The sequence below is a fragment of the Schistocerca gregaria genome, chromosome 6 (genome assembly GCF_023897955.1).
Source record: "Schistocerca gregaria isolate iqSchGreg1 chromosome 6, iqSchGreg1.2, whole genome shotgun sequence".
NCBI lineage: Eukaryota > Metazoa > Arthropoda > Insecta > Orthoptera > Acrididae > Schistocerca > Schistocerca gregaria.
In genome coordinates, this window is record NC_064925.1 from 546,530,261 (window position 1) to 546,548,992 (window position 18,732).

The 18,732-nt window shown below is 39.9% G+C and overlaps 1 protein-coding gene across 1 annotated transcript in view; it reads right to left on the bottom strand.

The window, feature by feature from the left end:
- Positions 1 to 3,252: 3,252 nt before the first annotated feature.
- LOC126278935 (putative neural-cadherin 2) overlaps positions 3,253 to 18,732 on the bottom strand; it is a 153,430-nt gene continuing 137,950 nt past the window's right edge. The window contains exon 14 of the mRNA XM_049979213.1: positions 3,253 to 3,552. Within this exon, the coding sequence (XP_049835170.1) occupies positions 3,253 to 3,552 (300 nt within the window). The remainder of the gene's footprint in view (positions 3,553 to 18,732) is intronic.

The following is an 18,732-nucleotide window of genomic DNA, read 5'->3' on the forward strand; positions in this document are numbered from 1 at the left end:
GAATTACGAGCTTTCGCAACTGGCAGTTGCTTCGTCAGGAAAGAGGGAAGGAGAGGGAAAAATGAAAGGATGTGGGTTTTGAGGGAGAGGGTAAGGAGTCATTCCAATCCCGGGAGCGGAAACACTTCCCTTAGGGGAAAAAAAGGACAGGTGTACACTCGCACACAAACACACACACACACACACATATCCATCCGCACATACACAGACACAAGCAGACATATTTAAAGGCAAAGAGTAAGGGCAGAGATGTCAGTCGAGGCGGAAGTACAGAGGCAAAGAAGTTGTTGAAAGACAACTTTACAGTTTGCACATCAGGACAATAGGTAATGAATCTGCTTACGACAAAAGAACACAAAAGGTCATACAATTTGGTTTTAAGTTGTCGATGACAACAAAGTTCATGTCAGTATTGTTGGTGTTTAAGAGTGGCTGTGCGTGCACGAGTGCAGTAATTTTGATAAAGTGGTCCATCCACCACGCACTGCGGCACTGCGTACAGCCTCGCGCTCGGGTCCGCTGTTGAGGTATAATAGGCGGTGACACATCTGGCGGCGCCACCCCTTACGACGCACGCGACAGTACTGGTAGCCGCATCCGAAGACCGTACAACGCAGACTTCCAAGCACTTTCCAAGGTAGGGATCAGTGTGATACGCATCATTGCACTTTATCGTAGAATTTGAGATTAAACTTATCACTTTGTACGGAAAACACTTTTCTATCATATTTTTACTCTTGACTGGTTGATTTCTCTTTATCAACACTATTTGATTTTTTTTACACTGTTCAGAACGGAGGTTCGACGTCCTGTTCCTTCTGAGAACACATTTTCACAGACACTTCACTTTTGAGCAAAATTACACCTTGCATCTTTTCTCCTTTTATATTAGGTGCACATAGTAAGACTGTTTTGTGTGTAGCCTTCACAAGAGGACATTTAAGTTTTGAATAGGCAAGTTCAAAATTACACAGAAAAAATGGACATGTACATATACATAAAATGATTACCTACTATAGACATGAAATTCAATATACATAATACAAATGAACTTCTTCGTAGCTAAGTTGCTACATAGCCATTGAAATACTTTGCTAGTCGTGACCTGTGAAACTCTCCCAAAATTCATATTTATATAGAGAATACTAGTTGTTTACATCATCAAAAACTTACAATTAGACATGTTTTGCTAGTCGTGTCCTGTGAAACTTTGCAAAATTCAGATTTATATTAAAACCCACATCCTTTCATTTTTCCCTCTCCTTCCCTCTTTCCTGACGAAGCAACTGCCAGTTGCGAAAGCTCGTAATTCTGTGTGTGTGTTTTGTTCATGTGCCTGTCTGCCGGCGCTTTCCCGCTTGGTAAGTCTTGGAATCTTTGTTTTTAATATATTTTTCCCATGTGGAAGTTTCTTTCTATATATATATATATAAAACAGAAAGAAACTTCCACATGGGAAAAATATATTAAAAACAAAGATTCCAAGACTTACCAAGCGGGAAAGCGCCGGCAGACAGGCACATGAACAAAACACACAAACACATACACAGAATTACAAGCTTTCGCAACTGGCAGTTGCTTCGTCAGGAAAGAGGAAGCAACTGCCAGTTGCGAAAGCTTGTAATTCTGTGTATGTGTTTGTGTGTTTTGTTCATGTGCCTGTCTGCCGGCGCTTTCCCGCTTGGTAAGTCTTGGAATCTTTGTTTTTAATATATATATATATATATATATATATATATATATATATATATATATATATATATATATATATATATATATATATATATATATATATATATATATCCAGATGGGAAAAATACATTAAAAACAAAAATTCCAAGACTTACCAAGCGGGAAAGCGCCGGCAGACAGGCAAATGAACAAAACACACAAACACACACACAGAATTACTAGCTTTCGCAACCGATGGTTGCTTGCCGTAATTTGTGCCATTCACATGTCAGTAAATATTACAGTGCTCTGTGATTCCTTGTACTATGGCCAGGCCAGTCTCCTAGCCACTGATGCTGCTGGTAGGTACATATACCTGTGGCCAGCATGTTGCCCTACTCTTGGCATCTCCTGTTGAACATACCATGTGATTACTAGGATTGGTAAACCCCAACAGCAATATGCCAATTTGTATGCATGTCAGATGACAACAGCAGCATGTCACTCTTTGTATATGCCAGACTCTAGTGGGCTCCAATAGAGGCATCAGCAGCAGCTGCCAATAGTGTATGAATCTGGGCATGGCACTATGAGTATGACACTACATTGCATCATCACATCACATGACACCTCACGGAAATCTTTCTACTGGATTATTTAAGACACTGTGTGATTGCTCCTTGACAGCATTCACACATGCTCCGGGCTCTACTCTGACTGCCCCCTGCATCTCATCTATCAGTACCATTTACTAGCAGCAGTTCCAGCACAGCCGAGAATTCTGACCAGACATAAACCCCGAGTAGCCTAGTATTCCAATTGGACTTGAACCTAGGCACTGGTCAGAGCTGCCTAGGACATCATCACTTGGCGAAGCCACCCTTGTGTTCTGTGAACTGCTGTTGTTGCGGGCACAAGTCTCCCATCGACCACTAATGCACTGCCAACATTACACCTGCCAGTCTGCACCCACCATATCTGGATGCCACCTGGGACCTCGGTCGGTTTCCGACCCTATACCTTGAGCTGGATGAAGATTGGATGCCAGCCCCATGCCTAGAGCTGGATTCCAGTTGAGAGACTTTAGTATTCAACCAAATGGCTGTTATTTTCTATTTAACTTCAGAACTGTGAACTGCTGATTTATGTGTTCATCAATAAATGTGTTTCTTTCACTGTTCCCTGGGAGCTGACATTATTACTTTCAGTCCTTGCCAGTAAATATGGACACTTTAATTGGTTACAAGATAGCCTAGCTCCACAGCAATGCACCAGTTGGCAGTGGGGCTGTTGACAGCAAACCCACACATCTCACTTCACTCAGCCCCCACTGTGCTGCCTGGTGGTTGCCATCCACTGTCCATAGAAATGCTGCTACTGCTTTTGGCTGGAAGACTGCACCTATGTCTACCCTTTCTTCTGAGGATGCTCAGCACCCTGGACTTCACCTGCCACTGGTGACGAGGGTTCCGTTGGCATTCCTAGCTCTCTCATCACGCATTGTCATCTCCAGACTTAGCTGCAGCCATGTCCTCCTCAAAAGTTGCTGTCTTGGCTGAGACCATCAGCATCATTGCACCTCTAGTGGCTGCTGATGGTTTGAGCCCTCATCTCCCATTGTCTGCTGGCACTGTGCTGACGTTCTGCTGACAAGCCGGTGTCTGCCCCTGCTGAAAGAATTAGATCCCACACTGCACTTCCTGGTTGCCATGTTTGCTTGTCTTCACACATGACCCTGTCACTGCCTTTGCCCCAGGACTTTGGGCTCATACTCTCAGCATTTGGAACTGCTCTTCTGCCATGGCTCTCTCTGCTACCAGCATGGCTCTCACCAACACTGGCATAGATTTTCCATTCCATTTCTGGCACAGCTTTTCCATTCTGCCATGGCAAGGCTTCTTTATTCACCAGCATGGTCCATTACTTGGTTCAACGCTGCCTTCCTGACAGGTCTTCAGTTTTCCATTTTTGTGCCTACTCAGTTTTTGTGCCTCTGATTTGTTTAGCTGCCAGCATGGCACCTTTACCTGATACAACACCTTCAGGATGGTTCATTGTGTTCATTTTCTGTGCCTAAACTGTGCAATGATCCTACACTCTTCTTTTGGTGCTATTTTCTGTGCAGTTTCCCAGTCTGATTCTTCCTTCTGTGACACCTCCAACAGCTTATTTTTCTGGTGCATACACATCGTGGGCCCATTCTTCTGGTGCCTAAGGCATGCCCACGGCCCGAGGGCCCCATCTATGCTCGACTGGTCATCTCCTTCTTCCCTTTGGCCATGCTTGTTGGTATCATGGCATTCCTGGGAGCTGCCATCAGTTGACCTTTCTGCCCACCTGCTGCCAATGTATCAGTGGGCCTTCTGCTCTGACTGAACCAGTCAGTACCTCAGCACCTCTGTCATAAATTTAAAGGGAAGGGAGTATTGGGGCTGGGCCAGTCAGCTGACAGTTGCCACAGTCTCTGCCAATGCATACACAAGTGATCAGCTGGAACTTGCCAAAGCCAGCCACAGGTGGTCAAACACACTGAGTGATTACTAAGATTGGCAAGCCCCAACAACAGCATGCTGATCTGTGAATGTGCCAGATAACAGCAGCAACATATTGCTCTGCATACATACAATGTTCCAGTGGGCTCCACTAGAGGCATCAGCAATGCACTCAGCCAACCAGAGCACTATGAGCATGGCATTATGGTGCATCCATGCATCACATGACACCTCACTTTCCACTGGATTATTTAAGATGCTAGTGAACTGCGACTCAACAGCAATCACTCATGCTCTGAGCCCTACACTGTCTATGCACTGTAGCTCATTTATCAACAGTATTCACCAGTAGCATTTCCAGTGCAGCACAGGATTCTGACTGGATGTTGACCTAGTGCAGCCTTGGACTCCAACTGTACTTCCAACCTAGACACTGGCTCGGCACCACTTAGGACATCATCATTTGACTGAACTGTCAGCATTCTTGCATTCCATCATCCACTGTTGGTTCAAATATTAGTCTCCCATCAGCTGCTGGCACTGCTGGTGCCCCACCAGCTAACCTATGCTGACTGCTTATCACCCAGTATGTCACTGTGTGGTGAAGCCCACCTGCACCTTTATGTCTCAGCAGCGACTATGGTTTGACCATGAGGCTTCTATCAGCTGCCAGCAAACTGATGATGTCACACTCAAACTGGATGCCAGTTGAGACTTTAACGTTCTGTCAGAAGTGGCTTTGCTTTTTTTTTTTCTTCATGTCAGAGATGAGAACTGTTCAGTTGTTTGTTTAGTTCAGTTGTTGGTTTACCAATAACTGCATTTCTTTCACTGTATCCTGGAAACTGACTTTATTTTATGAGCTGCCCTTGGCACCATATAAGGACACTTCACCTTCAAATGGCTATGGTTTTGTTATTGTCCATATTCATCAAATATATGGAAACAAGTTTTGAAGTCCTATGACAATCTTGAGATTTGCTTTCCTGATGATCTGTTGTTGCCTATACCTCCAAGTATTTAACACTGTTGCTTTCTCTTGAAAAACAACATGCAAGTTTCATCCATTCACTCTGAAGATAAAATTTAAATTTATTTTTTCCTTTTTGCCCATGGAGAAAGGTGCATGAGCCTAACTAAAATTGTGATTGAGAATTCTAAGAAGTAACACTAACAGTAGGTATAGGAAGTTGTATACATGGAAGAGACTTGGAGAGACTGGAAGATTTCCGACTGATAGTATAATCTTAAGACAGAGATTTTGAAATCATATTGTAAACTGCAAAACATTTCAAGGAGTAGTTGTGGATTCTGACCATAATTTATTGATTATGAAATGCAACTTATAAATGAAAACAATTCCAGCAAAACAGAAAATTGAGGAGTTGGGACCTGAATACATCATAAGATGTTAGAATTTTAAAGGGAGCCTCAGACAATAACTGACTGAAACAGGGCAAAGAAATACAATACAAGAGGAATGGATATATTCGAGACATGAAATAGTGGAGGCAACAGAGGATCAAATAGACAGATAGAGGAGGCTCACCAGAAATTCTTGGAAAACACATGAGACACTGAAATTAACTGATAAAGTAGAAAATGTAAAAATGAAGCAGGCAAATGGGAATGGAGGTGTCTAAAACGTGAGACTGAAAGAAATTGCTTATTTGGCTAAGCAGCAATGGCTATAGGACAAGTGAAAAGCTTTAGAAACATACATGAGTTATGAAAAGAGAGAGAGAGAGAGAGAGAGCGAGAGAGAGAGAAGCAGCTGTATGAGTATCAAGAGCACAGACAGACAGCCAGTACTACACAAAGAATAGAAAACTTAGAGGTAGGACGAATACACAGAAGCACTGTACATGCAAAATGAATTTCAAGACAGTGCTATAGAAAATGAAGAGAAAGTTAACAAGAGGAAATGGGAAACATTATGCTGAAAGAAGGATGTGACAGAGCATTAAAAAGACTAAGATGAAACAAGGCTCCTAGAGAAAATTATATTCCCTCAGAAATACTGAGATCTTTGGGAGAACCAGCCTTGAACAAATTATTGTACCTGGTGTGCAAGATATAAGAGAGGCAACATTGCCTCATACTTCAGGAAGAATGTTATAATTGAATTTCAAAAGAAAGCAAGTGTTGACAGATGTGAATGTTACCAAATAATAATTTTAATAAGTCTTGGTTGTAAAATTCTAGCACAAATGTAGAAAGACAAACCTACATTTATAGCATTTCTTGGTTAAAAATAAGTAAATAAATGCACAATGTTGTGTAGAATACAATTTTCATAACAATATTGTGAAAAGGAAAGTTGCTACTCATCATATAGCAGAGATGCTGAGTTGCAGATGAGAAAAAAAAGACTGTCACAAATAGCTTTCGGCCAGTAAGGCATTTGTCAAAATTAGTGACTAACACATACATACACACTCATGAAAATGCAACTCACACACATGACTGCAGTCTCAGGCAACTGAGGCCACATACAAATTTAAATGTTAGGAAGTCTTTCCTGAAGTATTTGTCTGGATTGTAGCATTGTAGAGAAGTGAGATGTGAACAGTAAATAGTTCAGGCAAGAAGAGAATAGAAGCTTCTGAAATGTGATGCTACAGAAAATTGCTGAACACTAGATGGGTAGGTCAAATCTTGTAAGGAGTTACCAAGCTGAATTGGGGAGAAAAGAGGTGTATGACACAATCTGACTACATGAAGGAACTGGTTTATGTAACCACAATTAACAATATAACATAGTAATCAGCTTAATTTTTCCATGAACTCTCAACAGAATGAAAGGAGTGACCCATAAGGAAACTCTTCGGTTTGGTTTGAAAGTGCATGGCCTACTGCCAAGGTTTTTGAATTCTTGTGGTAGCTTATTGAAGATGGATGCAGCAGTATGTTGCACACCTTTCTGCACAAGGGTCAAGGAAGTGCAATCCAAATGTAGATTAGATTTCTTCCTGGTATTAACTGAGTGAAAGCTGCTAATTCTTGGGAATAAGCTGACATTGTTAACAAGGTATGACAGTAAAAAATATACTGTATACATTGAGAGGCTAATGTCAGAATACCCATACTAATGAACAGGTGTCGAGAAGGGAATCATGAACTTACAGCACTTATTGCCCAAATTATCCGTTTCTGAGACAAAAATATTCTTTGAGAATGGGAAGAGTTGCCCCAAAATATAATAACTTATGACATATGCAAATGAAAATAAGCAAAGTAGACTACTTTTTATGTCAAACTACACTTACTTCAGATACGATTCAAACAGTAAAAATGGCAACATTAAAGTCTTTGAACAAGATGCTGAATGTGGGCTTTCCATGACAGTTTATATCTATCCAAACACCTAAAAATTTGAACTGTTCAGTTTCACTAATCATATGCCCATTCCGTGAAATTAAAACATTAGATTTTGTTGAATTGTGTGCTAGAAACTGTAAAAACTGTGTCTTACTGTGATTTAGTGTTAATTTACTTTCTACATGAAATAGTGCCAATGTTACCGAAAACATTCTTTAGCACCAAGCTAGTGTCATCAGCAAACAGAAATATCTTAGAATTAGCTGTAATACTAGAGGGCATATCATTTATATAAATAAGGAACAGGAGTGGCCCCAGCACTGATCCCTGGGGCACCCCTGATTTAAACGTGTCTCACTCAGACTCCACATCACATCCATTCTCAACACTGTGAATAAAGACCTTTTGTTGTCTGTTGTTTAAGTGTGAGGTGAGACAATTGTGAGTTATGCCTGTATTCCATAATGGTGCAACTTCTGGAACAATATTTTGTGATCAACACAATTCAGCGCCTTAGGCAAATCAAAAAAAGATGCCTAGCATACCAAAACTTTTGTTTAATCCATTCAGTACCTCACAGAGAAAAGAGAATATAGCATTTTCAGTTGTTAGTCCACTTCTAAAGCCAAACCATAGATATGAAACCATATTATGTGAAATAAAATGATCAATTATCCTTACACACAGCCTTTTCAATGACTGTAGCAAATGCTGATGGACTTGAATATTCTGCTTGGCATTCCACCATATCCGTGTGAATCCTTAGTCTTCAGTGATTTAATTATTGACTCAATCTCCCCCTTATCAATATCACAGAGCAGTTATTGAGATATCAAACTTGGAAAGTTTTTCTAACAGAATGCCCATCTATTACTGAATAATGAATAAAAATAATGTCTATTGCTGTGGTACTGTTCCCCTGCTCCCTGGTTGGAAAAACACACAGCTGCATCAGATTATATGTATTTAGGAGATCTTCCAACAACCTTTTCTTGCACAGTCACATACAACATTAATATTGAAGTCACCACATACAGCAAATTTTTGGCACTTCCCATAAAAAAAATAAAAAGAAATAAAAATGGAAATGAATGTATGGCATCATTGGCCGGGGGAGGGGGGGGGGGGGCTATTCAGGGAAGTTTGGCCCCCAAGTGCAATTCTTATTTAATTTGACGCCACATTGGGCAACTTGCGCATCGGTGATGAGGATGAAATGACAATGAGGACAACACAACACCCAGTCCCTGAATGGAGACAACACCCAACCTGGCTGGGAATCAAACCTGGGCCTGCTTGCAGGGGGAGCGAGCATGTTAGCACCCAGCTAAGCATGGGGGTGATACTTCCTATAAAGTGAACCAACAACCCTCTCTAGCTTGAGCAGAAATGCTCTGAAGTCAGAGTTAGGGGACCTATAAACAACAACAATTAGAAGTTTAGTTTCACTAAATTGAACTGCCCCTGCACATCACTCAAATACCTATTCAGTGCAGTGCCATGATATGTCTATGGACTCAAATGGAACACTGTTTTTTATGCAAACGGCCACTCCTCCACTCCGAAAGAACTCCTTGAAAAACAGCCAGCTAATCTGTATGTTGGTAAAGGAAGCCTCTGAAATAACAAATTATTCAAGTGGGGCTCTGATATATGAATGATGCCACAGTCAACACTATAAGCAGTTCACTAACTTTATCTCTAACACCTCTTATATTTTTATGAAATATGCTAATTCCTTCTCTACTTGGGTATCTGACCTCTTCTGAAGATGATTCATTCATTAGAGGGACTTCCTTTAAGCAGCAATACCTATCAGCTGACTTCAATCCAATAAAGGTACAGCTCTAACCCCAACTACTAAAGGAGTTTTTCCATGAGTGATCCCACCACCACTCACTACACTGTCACCCATAAGTTTTGCTGGCCTCCTATTCCCATACCTATTGAGGTGTAGGCCATGCCTAGTGAAATCTAATCTGTTGCCAGACTCAACGGGCACCATTGCAATGTAAGCCATGGCCTCTGCAATCAGTGCCATCTCCAGCCCCAAGTTAACATGCCTAACAGCAGCATTGTGCCAATTTTTGGCTCAACTGTGTTCCATAAGTGTTAAGGTAGATATTGGCCTTGCCAGAGATATTGGGGTACTGAGTTAACCGCAAGTGGCCTCTTGTGATGAGGAGTGGAGGGTTAGAGAGTACGGAGTGAGAAGGACAGAATGACAGAGTGTTGGGGTCCAGATGGTCCAAACTGTGCATTAATAATTTTGGCACGCTGTGGTAATGAACTGATGATGAAACCAAGTCTTTGGGAATTCAATGCTGCTGTGGAACAATAAGCCATGGGCCCTGCAATTCTATGGACACAATTTATGGCGAGCTGTGGCCAATGTTGTTTGTGGGTGATTTGCCATGGCATAAACAAGACAACGTGGGCCCAACCTGAGCACACTGTTCTGTAGCATGTTCACCCACAATAAGGATATCATGATATTAGAGAAGAAAGCAGTGGAATACGGTACATGTATTAACCTTGAGTGACCCGTGCGGTTAGTTTACTTAACTGTGTGGAGATCGAGCAGTAACTGTTACTTTTCAATGGAATTTACAAATGTGTAAAGGTGTAGACATGCTGGATGGATGTTGTCATAAAGTTATTATATTTCTTATTTGTGAACACAATTTTCTGTTATCAGGATTACTCATTGGACAGATCTGAAATTGTCAGTTCTGCACTGTAGTTCAGTGGGTTATAAATACTGGAATTTGACAAATATGCTAACTGTGAGTTTTGGATATGTTTTTATATCTGCGTGTTAAATGAAAGTGAATTTTGAAGTTTTTAAGGTACCTTTCAACCATTATGATTCTGTAAGTTTTTATTTGGAAGTGATGTTGTTTGCTACTGTTATTGGTTGCGAGTTTAATACCCATTTAATTAAAGGAACAGTTATTTAACCAGCCTTTCTATGAAGTGTTTTAAGACTTGTTTTTCAGTGAACTATTATTAATAAATTACATAAATCAGTAATGTTGTGTAAGCAGTTACTGAAGGCACCTGACTCCATTAGCCAATCAACCATGGCTGGTTGAGAATGGACATTGATGTAACATAGGGGACTAGAGGCTATTTGTTAAGTTGTGGCAATGCTAGTCCTGTTGTTTGTTGTTCTTGTTGAAGTGTCTAGTTGCCCCTAAATTAAATATTAATTCCACACAGCATTAAGATGAGGCTGATCACGACACTGAAACAGTTGCAGGAAGTGCACGTTAGTGCCACCTATCTGAGAAGCTATTTTTACCAGGTCACCATCTACACCATATCCCCTTCCCTATTAAGACTATTTCCTGCCCTACCCACAATCACTACCTGATCCTCTTTTGAAAAAGTCCTACATAATTCCCCTATGTTTACAGGCACCTGAGCCAACCCTGCACTAGGCTTCATAATGCTGGTGACCTGTTGCTCACTTATTAAACCTTCTTACAACTGCTTGCCCACACCTCCACCATGCAAACTACCTAGCAGCAGAACCTTATTCTTTCTGTTACAATTTGCAGCTGACTTAGGCTCCCTAACTGCTGAGGGCTGCTGCATGATTTATTTTATTTATTTATGCATCTGTCTTCCCTAAACAGGAAGCCCTTATATTCACTACAAGAATCCAGTAAATATTTTATACACTAAACAGCTGTCCATCAGATATAGAAAATCAACAGAAACTTTAGGGGATGACAGACAGTGTTTTCAGTTTTGCCTTAATACAAACATTATCACAATTATTTATTGGCCTAAATAGTCATTTACTGAGCAAAAACATTGCGTAAGTAGAGATTCTTTAAATCCTACTTTCAATCTGTTTTATCTTATAACTTTTTGTTGTTGGCTGGCAGTATGTTGTAGGTGAACAAGGTGGGTGTGGCAACAGTTCATACCTTCGTTCGTGTAATTTTGCCATGGCACCGGCACATGCGTGCGGGCGCGTGTCAAGAGTTATAGCATCCAACTTGCGGATATTTTTTTTCATTTATAATTCTTCAGTTAAAATGTGATATATCCTTTCAGATGACATCTGGCAACTGTGAGCAATTTCACACACTTTCAATACTCCATGACCATTATGTGCACTTTTGCAATGATTTCCTGAGTTGTGACACATCTTGGTGGACCACTGCGCAGATTATCATCTAAGCCCTCCTGACCAAATTTAAATTCATTTGTCCCCTTGAAAACAGGTGAATATGAAGGAGCAAAGTTCCCCAGAGTATTCTGGAAATCAGCATGAATACCCTTTGCTTTCATACATTTCTTTGCAAAGCACTTAATCACTGCTCGAATCTTGATTTTTTTCCAACTTCGCAAATCGCTGCACGGGAACAACAACACAGCCAAATCACCGCCACAGCTCTCTTCCAAGAGCACTGATGTGGCACTTGTTGGCAGACAACAGTCCAATGAATATCACGTGAACAACTTGTTGCACTACAGCTGACCTCTCATGGTGATTCTGAGATCTTTTCAAACCACCCTCGTATCACACTAGTGTTTTCTGGGAATATTACGGCCTTTACTGCTCCGTCTGAGGTGTGAATTTCATTTATGTAGGCAAGGAACAATAAGGCACCTATAATACTGCCTTGTGGCACTCCAGTTTACACTTTTTTTGCATCTGATACTAAATTTATTTTGTGGTTGGAGTAATCTAACATCAGTCCAACAATGCGTGTTCTGTTTTGTAGGTATGATTCAAACCACTTTTTCCCTGTCCCATGAATTCACAATGCTTCCAGTTTTTCTAAAAGAATGACATGAATGACAGTGTTAAATGCTTTGGAGAGATCTAAATTTATTTCTACTACACAATTGTCTTTTTCTAGATTTTTGATTATTTGTTCAGTGTAACACATTAGTGCTGCTTCTGTGTTTTTACCTGCCTGGAAGCCATGCTGATTTCTATATAGTAACTTATTGTCATTTAGATACTTGTTGATTCTGTGTTTCATTAATTTTTCTATTATTTTGGAAAATGCCAGAAGGAGAGATATTGGCCAATAGTTTTCTACCTTATGTTTGTCACTGTTTTTGAGTAATGGCTACACTTTTGACATTTTCAGATTTTCTGGAAACACTCCTTCACTTAATGAAAAGTTGGCTATGTATGCCAAGGGCCTTGTGATTTGTACGGCTGTGATTGTTATGATATAAAGAGGCAGCTCATCTACTCCTGCTGAGATTTTAGGTTTCAAATTTTTTATTGCTTTGAACACTTCATGTTGATCTTTTGGATCTATCCTCATGCTACAAGCAGCTTCTGCAAATTCTGGTTTTTCTTGGTTTGTAAATTTTGAGCTTAAGGAAGTTGTTGCAGTTATGAAATAATTATTGATGTAATTTGGCGAATCTTGTTTTATAATATTGACATTTTCTGTGTTTTTGAGAATGATATCCTGGTCTTCCCATCTCTTTCCTGTTTCAGTCTTCACAATACTCCCAAATGGCCTTTGATTGTGATCAGACTGTCCTATTAAGCTGTCATTACTCATAAATTTTGACTTGGCAATTACTTTTCAATATACCCTCTTGTAATTCTTAACATATTATATGAACTGTGGATCTGTAGATGTCTTCATTTTGAATTTAGTCTCTTTAGAGTTCGACAAGAAGTTTTAATGCCAGCTGTGATCCAAGAACTTGGCTTCATATTGAGATGTGATTCTTGACAGCTTCTTTGGAAAGCACATTTCGAAATATCCCATGAAAATTGAAGAAAAAGTGTTATACACATCATTCATATTTGTTAGGGACAGCACTTCTGCCCATGAATCACTAGTTAGGATATTTGTACAGTCTAACCAGTTTTCAGTGGAAAATTTTCTTTTATACATGAAGTACACTTTTTTCTTGCGGTGGCATTGAAAGAATTTTGAGGATAAGAGCATTATGGTCTGATAATCCCAAATCAGTATTTGTTACTTCTACTTCTGTGGATTGTACATTTGAAAATATATAATCGATAAGACTGTTTTATTATAAGTTATTATTGTAGGTTCATATATGTGCAGAAATAGATTGAAAATACACAATAGATTTAGGAACTGGTTTTTTAGGCTACTTTCATTCATAAGATTTATGTTGAAATCCCCACAGACATCTGCAGTGGCTCTTTCAGTAAAAAGAATGTTAAGCAGTGTTTCTAATTTATTAATGAATATGTCTATATCCCCACTAGGTGGCCTGTATATTGCTATGACAATGACTTTTTCTGTATTTCATACAACTGTATAGCTGCTAATTCAAAATTATTTTCCACACTCAATGATTCAGCTTCAGATTTTCTTTTGTACCTGATACTTGATTTAGTAAGGATACATACACTTCCATTTTTGGCCTTTTTTCTACAATACTGACTTGTCAACTTATATGGTTGAATATTAATGCTACTTAGTTCAAAACTTCTGCACCAATGCTCCATGATGCACATGCAGTCAATATATACAATATTCATTGCTACCTCATGTTTTGAGGACTTATTTCTAAGGAACTGGATATTTAGGCTTAAAAACTGCAGGTGACTAGGACAAGAACTGGTTACAGTTTTATTTACATTCTGTGCTGTCATATTCGTTCCCGTGTCCTAGTGAAATACCAAAAATCCTTGATAAGGACAGGTTTCCTGCAGCTCTTGGGTCGTACCTGTATATTGGGCTGTGGTGAGTTTGTTGCTGCTATTGGTGCTGCTGCTGGTGTACTACACCTACAGCTACAAGAAGCTCGTCTCCACTCAACTCTGGCAGTTGGTCAAATCTATTGGTTGTATGCAAAGTACAACTGTCTGAGTATCTCCTCTCCTAGCTGCCTTCTTACCAACTGCCGTTTCCCATTCGCCAGTGCCCTTCACCCTCCTAAACTTATCTAGTTCTTCCTTTGCATCTTGTAACTGCACCTGAAGGGTACAGATTTTATGCTCCTGATCCTCTATCAAATTACTTCTGCTGCAGATTCTGCACTTCCAGAAGAGGATCTTGCTAGAAAACCCACTGGCTCCCCCACTGCATTCCTCCCAATGAAAGTACTTTGAACAAATCTTGTCTTTTTTAGGTTCATAAGCATTTTATTTCATCTGTTATTACTTTCATGTTGTAATTTAATGTACTGACACATTCCATGACCTTGGAGATTTGCCCCTCAATTTAGTCCTAGACATGTAAAATAAATAAATAAAACAGCAATTCATTGAAAGGACATATCTGAAGGCACCAAGAAAGTGTGAGCTTGCTAATTTTGGGAACTGGGGAGGGGAAGGGGAGTTAACTACTAGAGAAAGAGAGAGAGAGAGAGAGAGAGAGAGAGAGAGAGAGAGAGAGAGAGAGAGAGAGAGATCAATATTTTACCACATTAAGCAGATTCAAATGGATTAAGGGGCTTCCACCACCTAGACTAATGTGGAGAGATCCATTAAATCAGTCTGTAGACTGAAGACCACAGTGAGTGATTAAGTTGTTATGGAAAGAAAAAGACAGATGTAATACCCCAAAGAAGATACAAACAAATTTATTCAGATGTTGAAATAAAAAATTAGGTAATCCTGTAATGAATTAAAAGTTGTGTTACCTTATCAAAGAAAATAACTGGAATGTTTCATGGATGAAGTGGGTGGAGCTGCCAATATATTTATGTTGTGAGCACATGTAAGTGTAGGCTAATCAGAAGAAGAAAGTGATGCATGCTACTAGTGAACAGTTATTACTTTGAACCACTACCAAAACAACAATAATATTGATGAAAAGTAACTTAGGTGCTGATGGATGATTATGTTATGTTATGTATGTATGTATGTATGTATGACATTGTGTAACAATGGGTATGCTCCTCTGCAGGTGGTTCATGGGGGTGGTTGGAGAATTAGATGCATGTATGGACATGGCTCATGAGATCTGTTTATGCATTATATGATATTATGGTGCCTGTGTCATCCAGCCATATCACACAAGTACAGTGATGACTACAGCCATTATGAAACAGTACATCTGAACAACATAGGTACTGTAATATTGTTTATCTACCAAGTGAATTTCAATTAAAATGACTCCCCTGTATGGGAAGATATATAATGAATGTACGAGTGCACGTTGTAGACACATTGTTGATGACATGGTGAAGCCTGGATATGGCCATGTGTTGTGCTGGAATAGCCTAACAGTAAGACAGCCAGTTACAATAAGCAGGAAATCCTAGTTTGAGTCCTGGTCAGGCACAAATTTTCATTACTGTCATTCAGTTATACAACAGATGGTTATCCATATTTGCAACTGTGAATTCACTGTAAGTTTGTGCATTAACTTTGAAGGGTAGTGCTTGTCTGTGAAGGCCTTAGTAAGACCTCCAGTTTACTGGACAAGGGATTGCTTATGACTGCAGAAGTGCCATACAGTGATGACTACTACACTGTAAGGGAGAATATTTTTCATGTGGAAGGGATAGCACATATTAAAGTGGAGGTACAGATGATGTTGGGTGGACTTTATATGGATGAGGATTTTTATGGTGTCATGAGAGAGGTTGAAGTGAGTGTCTAGGAAGGTGACACACTGAGTTGAAGAAAATCAAGTGAAAGGATGGAATGAGGTATTAAGGCTGCCAAACGTAAGGAAAGAATATCGTGTTCTTGGGTACACATCATGAAGATGCCGTTAAACTGAATAAGGTGGCTTCCATAGTGAAGGAAGTTTCCTCTAGATGCTGTACAAAAAGACTGACATATTAGGGAGCATGCCAGTGTCCATGGGTATGACATGGATTTATTTGTTTATTTTCCCCTCAAAGGACAGCTGGTTCTGGCTAGTTATAGAATTGGCCAGCAGTACAAATAATGAGACAGCGCATTGGGAGAGGTAGTGTTTAATGACGACAAGTTCATAGACATGGGGGGGGGGGATGTTGGTGAATGGCTGGAATTGGGGGGGGGGGGGGTGTTGAAGTGAGAAGCAAGGATCCAGGTGGTAAAGGAATGGGGGTGGTGTAGAGGTGACAAAGGAAGTGGTTCATGTCCTTGATATAGGAAGTTAGAATACAGGCATTGGGTTGGAGGTGTTCTTCAACTATGGCCAAGATTTTTTTGGTGGGAACACAGTGAGCAATTACAGTGGGATGGTAGGTCTGCAGAAATATTATGCTTATGCTACAAGATGTCAGAAACACAAGATGCATATTAAGGTTAAAGTGCTCTGCGTTCACAGTGCAACATGAGTGACAAAAACATATTGGTAAACACAATCATCTCCATGTTAGAGATAAATGAGCAATGATGGTAGTTCAGGCTGTAGTGTCGGTGCCAGTTGATGTGCCTAAAAGCTGCTGTGGCTTTTCCAGGTGCATGAATAGTAGTTAAGATGAGAAAAGAGATGACTGTAGAGTTGAAGTTCTGGGATGGGTCTAGGAATTTCAGTAGCAATCACAGATTGTGCTGGACTTCTGGGATGGATTCATTATGGCAGCACTTGCAGGTTGAATAATCTGACATTGGGCATATACTTTCTGTCACAGAACCACTGCCATCAGCATGATAGTAGAGCCTTTGACTGCAGCGAGAATGATCAAATCAGGTCTGTTCCAAGATGATGGGTGGCTGCTTTCTTCTCCCCCCAGGTTTGTGTTCTTTGGGAGAGACCTAGGGAAGGAAGGTGAGGACGTTTGAAGTTAGGAATTACTGAAATGTAAAATGTAGAAGTAAATGTGAAGGAGGGCCACAGCTGGATAGAACTATCATCTGAGAGAGATAAGGTTCAATGTTAGCATTTGATCACTTTAAATCACAGGGGTTGATGGCAAAAACGTGTTCTCACTGTAGAGATTTGGTAAATGGAGTATAGAACTTTGACCAGTCCAGCATGATTTGATTTGAGCATGCACCTAAACGTCTGGCCTTCAGAAAGGACTGAAACTGGTACTGTGGTTCTCAGTTAAAACATTTCAATGGTGTTCTGCATTTGTTTGTGTTTTGAGTTTTTAAGGATGTTGGGAGGAAGTTTTAGGGGACGTGAAGATGGAGTAGCTCAGCAAAGTATACCTTTCACCTGGGCTTTGACAACCTTTCATCATGCCCTGAAGTGAGGAATGCCATTCCTGCATCTATAAAAGTGGTATTCCCCCCCCCCCCCAGTCTACAAAATATCCTTACCCATTTGTATGATATGCTTACTTCCCACCCTTTGTTACATGGGTCATATTACTGTGGAAGAGTCAGATAAAACACCTCATATGCACACCCTCAGAACATCCATCTCAAGATGGCCGCGAGTGTAGAAGTGTGTGAATCTAACTTGAGAAATAGTTATAGTTATGCTGTTAAAAAGGGAGTTTGTAAGAATTGTAACACTGAAATAACAACGCTAAAAGAATGAATTGCTAGCTTACAATTCATAGTCAGTTCCTTAAGAAGCGATATTGACTCACTGAAGAAAGAAAATCGGGATCTGCGATCGAAGCCAACACTAAGTGAAATGATGCAAGACAAAAGTAATATATCGTCCGAGTGGGTAAAAGTGCCATACAAAAATAGTGTTCCAACTACAAAAAGAACAACAAAGTTTGCTAAAACTGTCACATTTTCGGAAAAAAACAAATATCATGTTTTGCAAACAAGTGACTGTGATAACGACGCTCCAAATGTTCATGAACTTGAAAAAGTCACTGAACTGAAAATGAATAGCGTTTTTTCAAATAATGTCAACAACAAACACAGGTCATCAAGGAAAAAGAATAATGTACTATTACTAACAGACAGTCATGGCAGGAATCTATCCAGCATGCTCCGTGAGAAAAATCGCGACATAGCAGTGACTAGTGTAGTGAAACCGGGAGCGGGATGTAAAAATGTTGCAGACATTAACTCTCAGATGAAATTAATGCAAGAAAATGACTTTATCGTCTGTATAATGGGTTCAAACGATGTGGCAAAAAATGAAGCAGAGGTTTGCGTGAAAATGCTACAGAATTTTTTTACAAGCTAATAAATGCAGAAACACAGTAGTTGCCACACTTCCTCTTAGGCATGATCTGATTTATAGTTCGTGTGTAAACAAAGAAATTCGGAAAACAAACATTAAAATAAGGAAATTGTGTTCTCAACACACTAAGTGCGATGTACTGGATATAAGCAAGCTGCATCGAAATCAGCACACGAAGCATGGAATGCATTTGAACTATGAAGGGAAAAGATTTGTTTGTGATCGTGTTAGTGAAATAA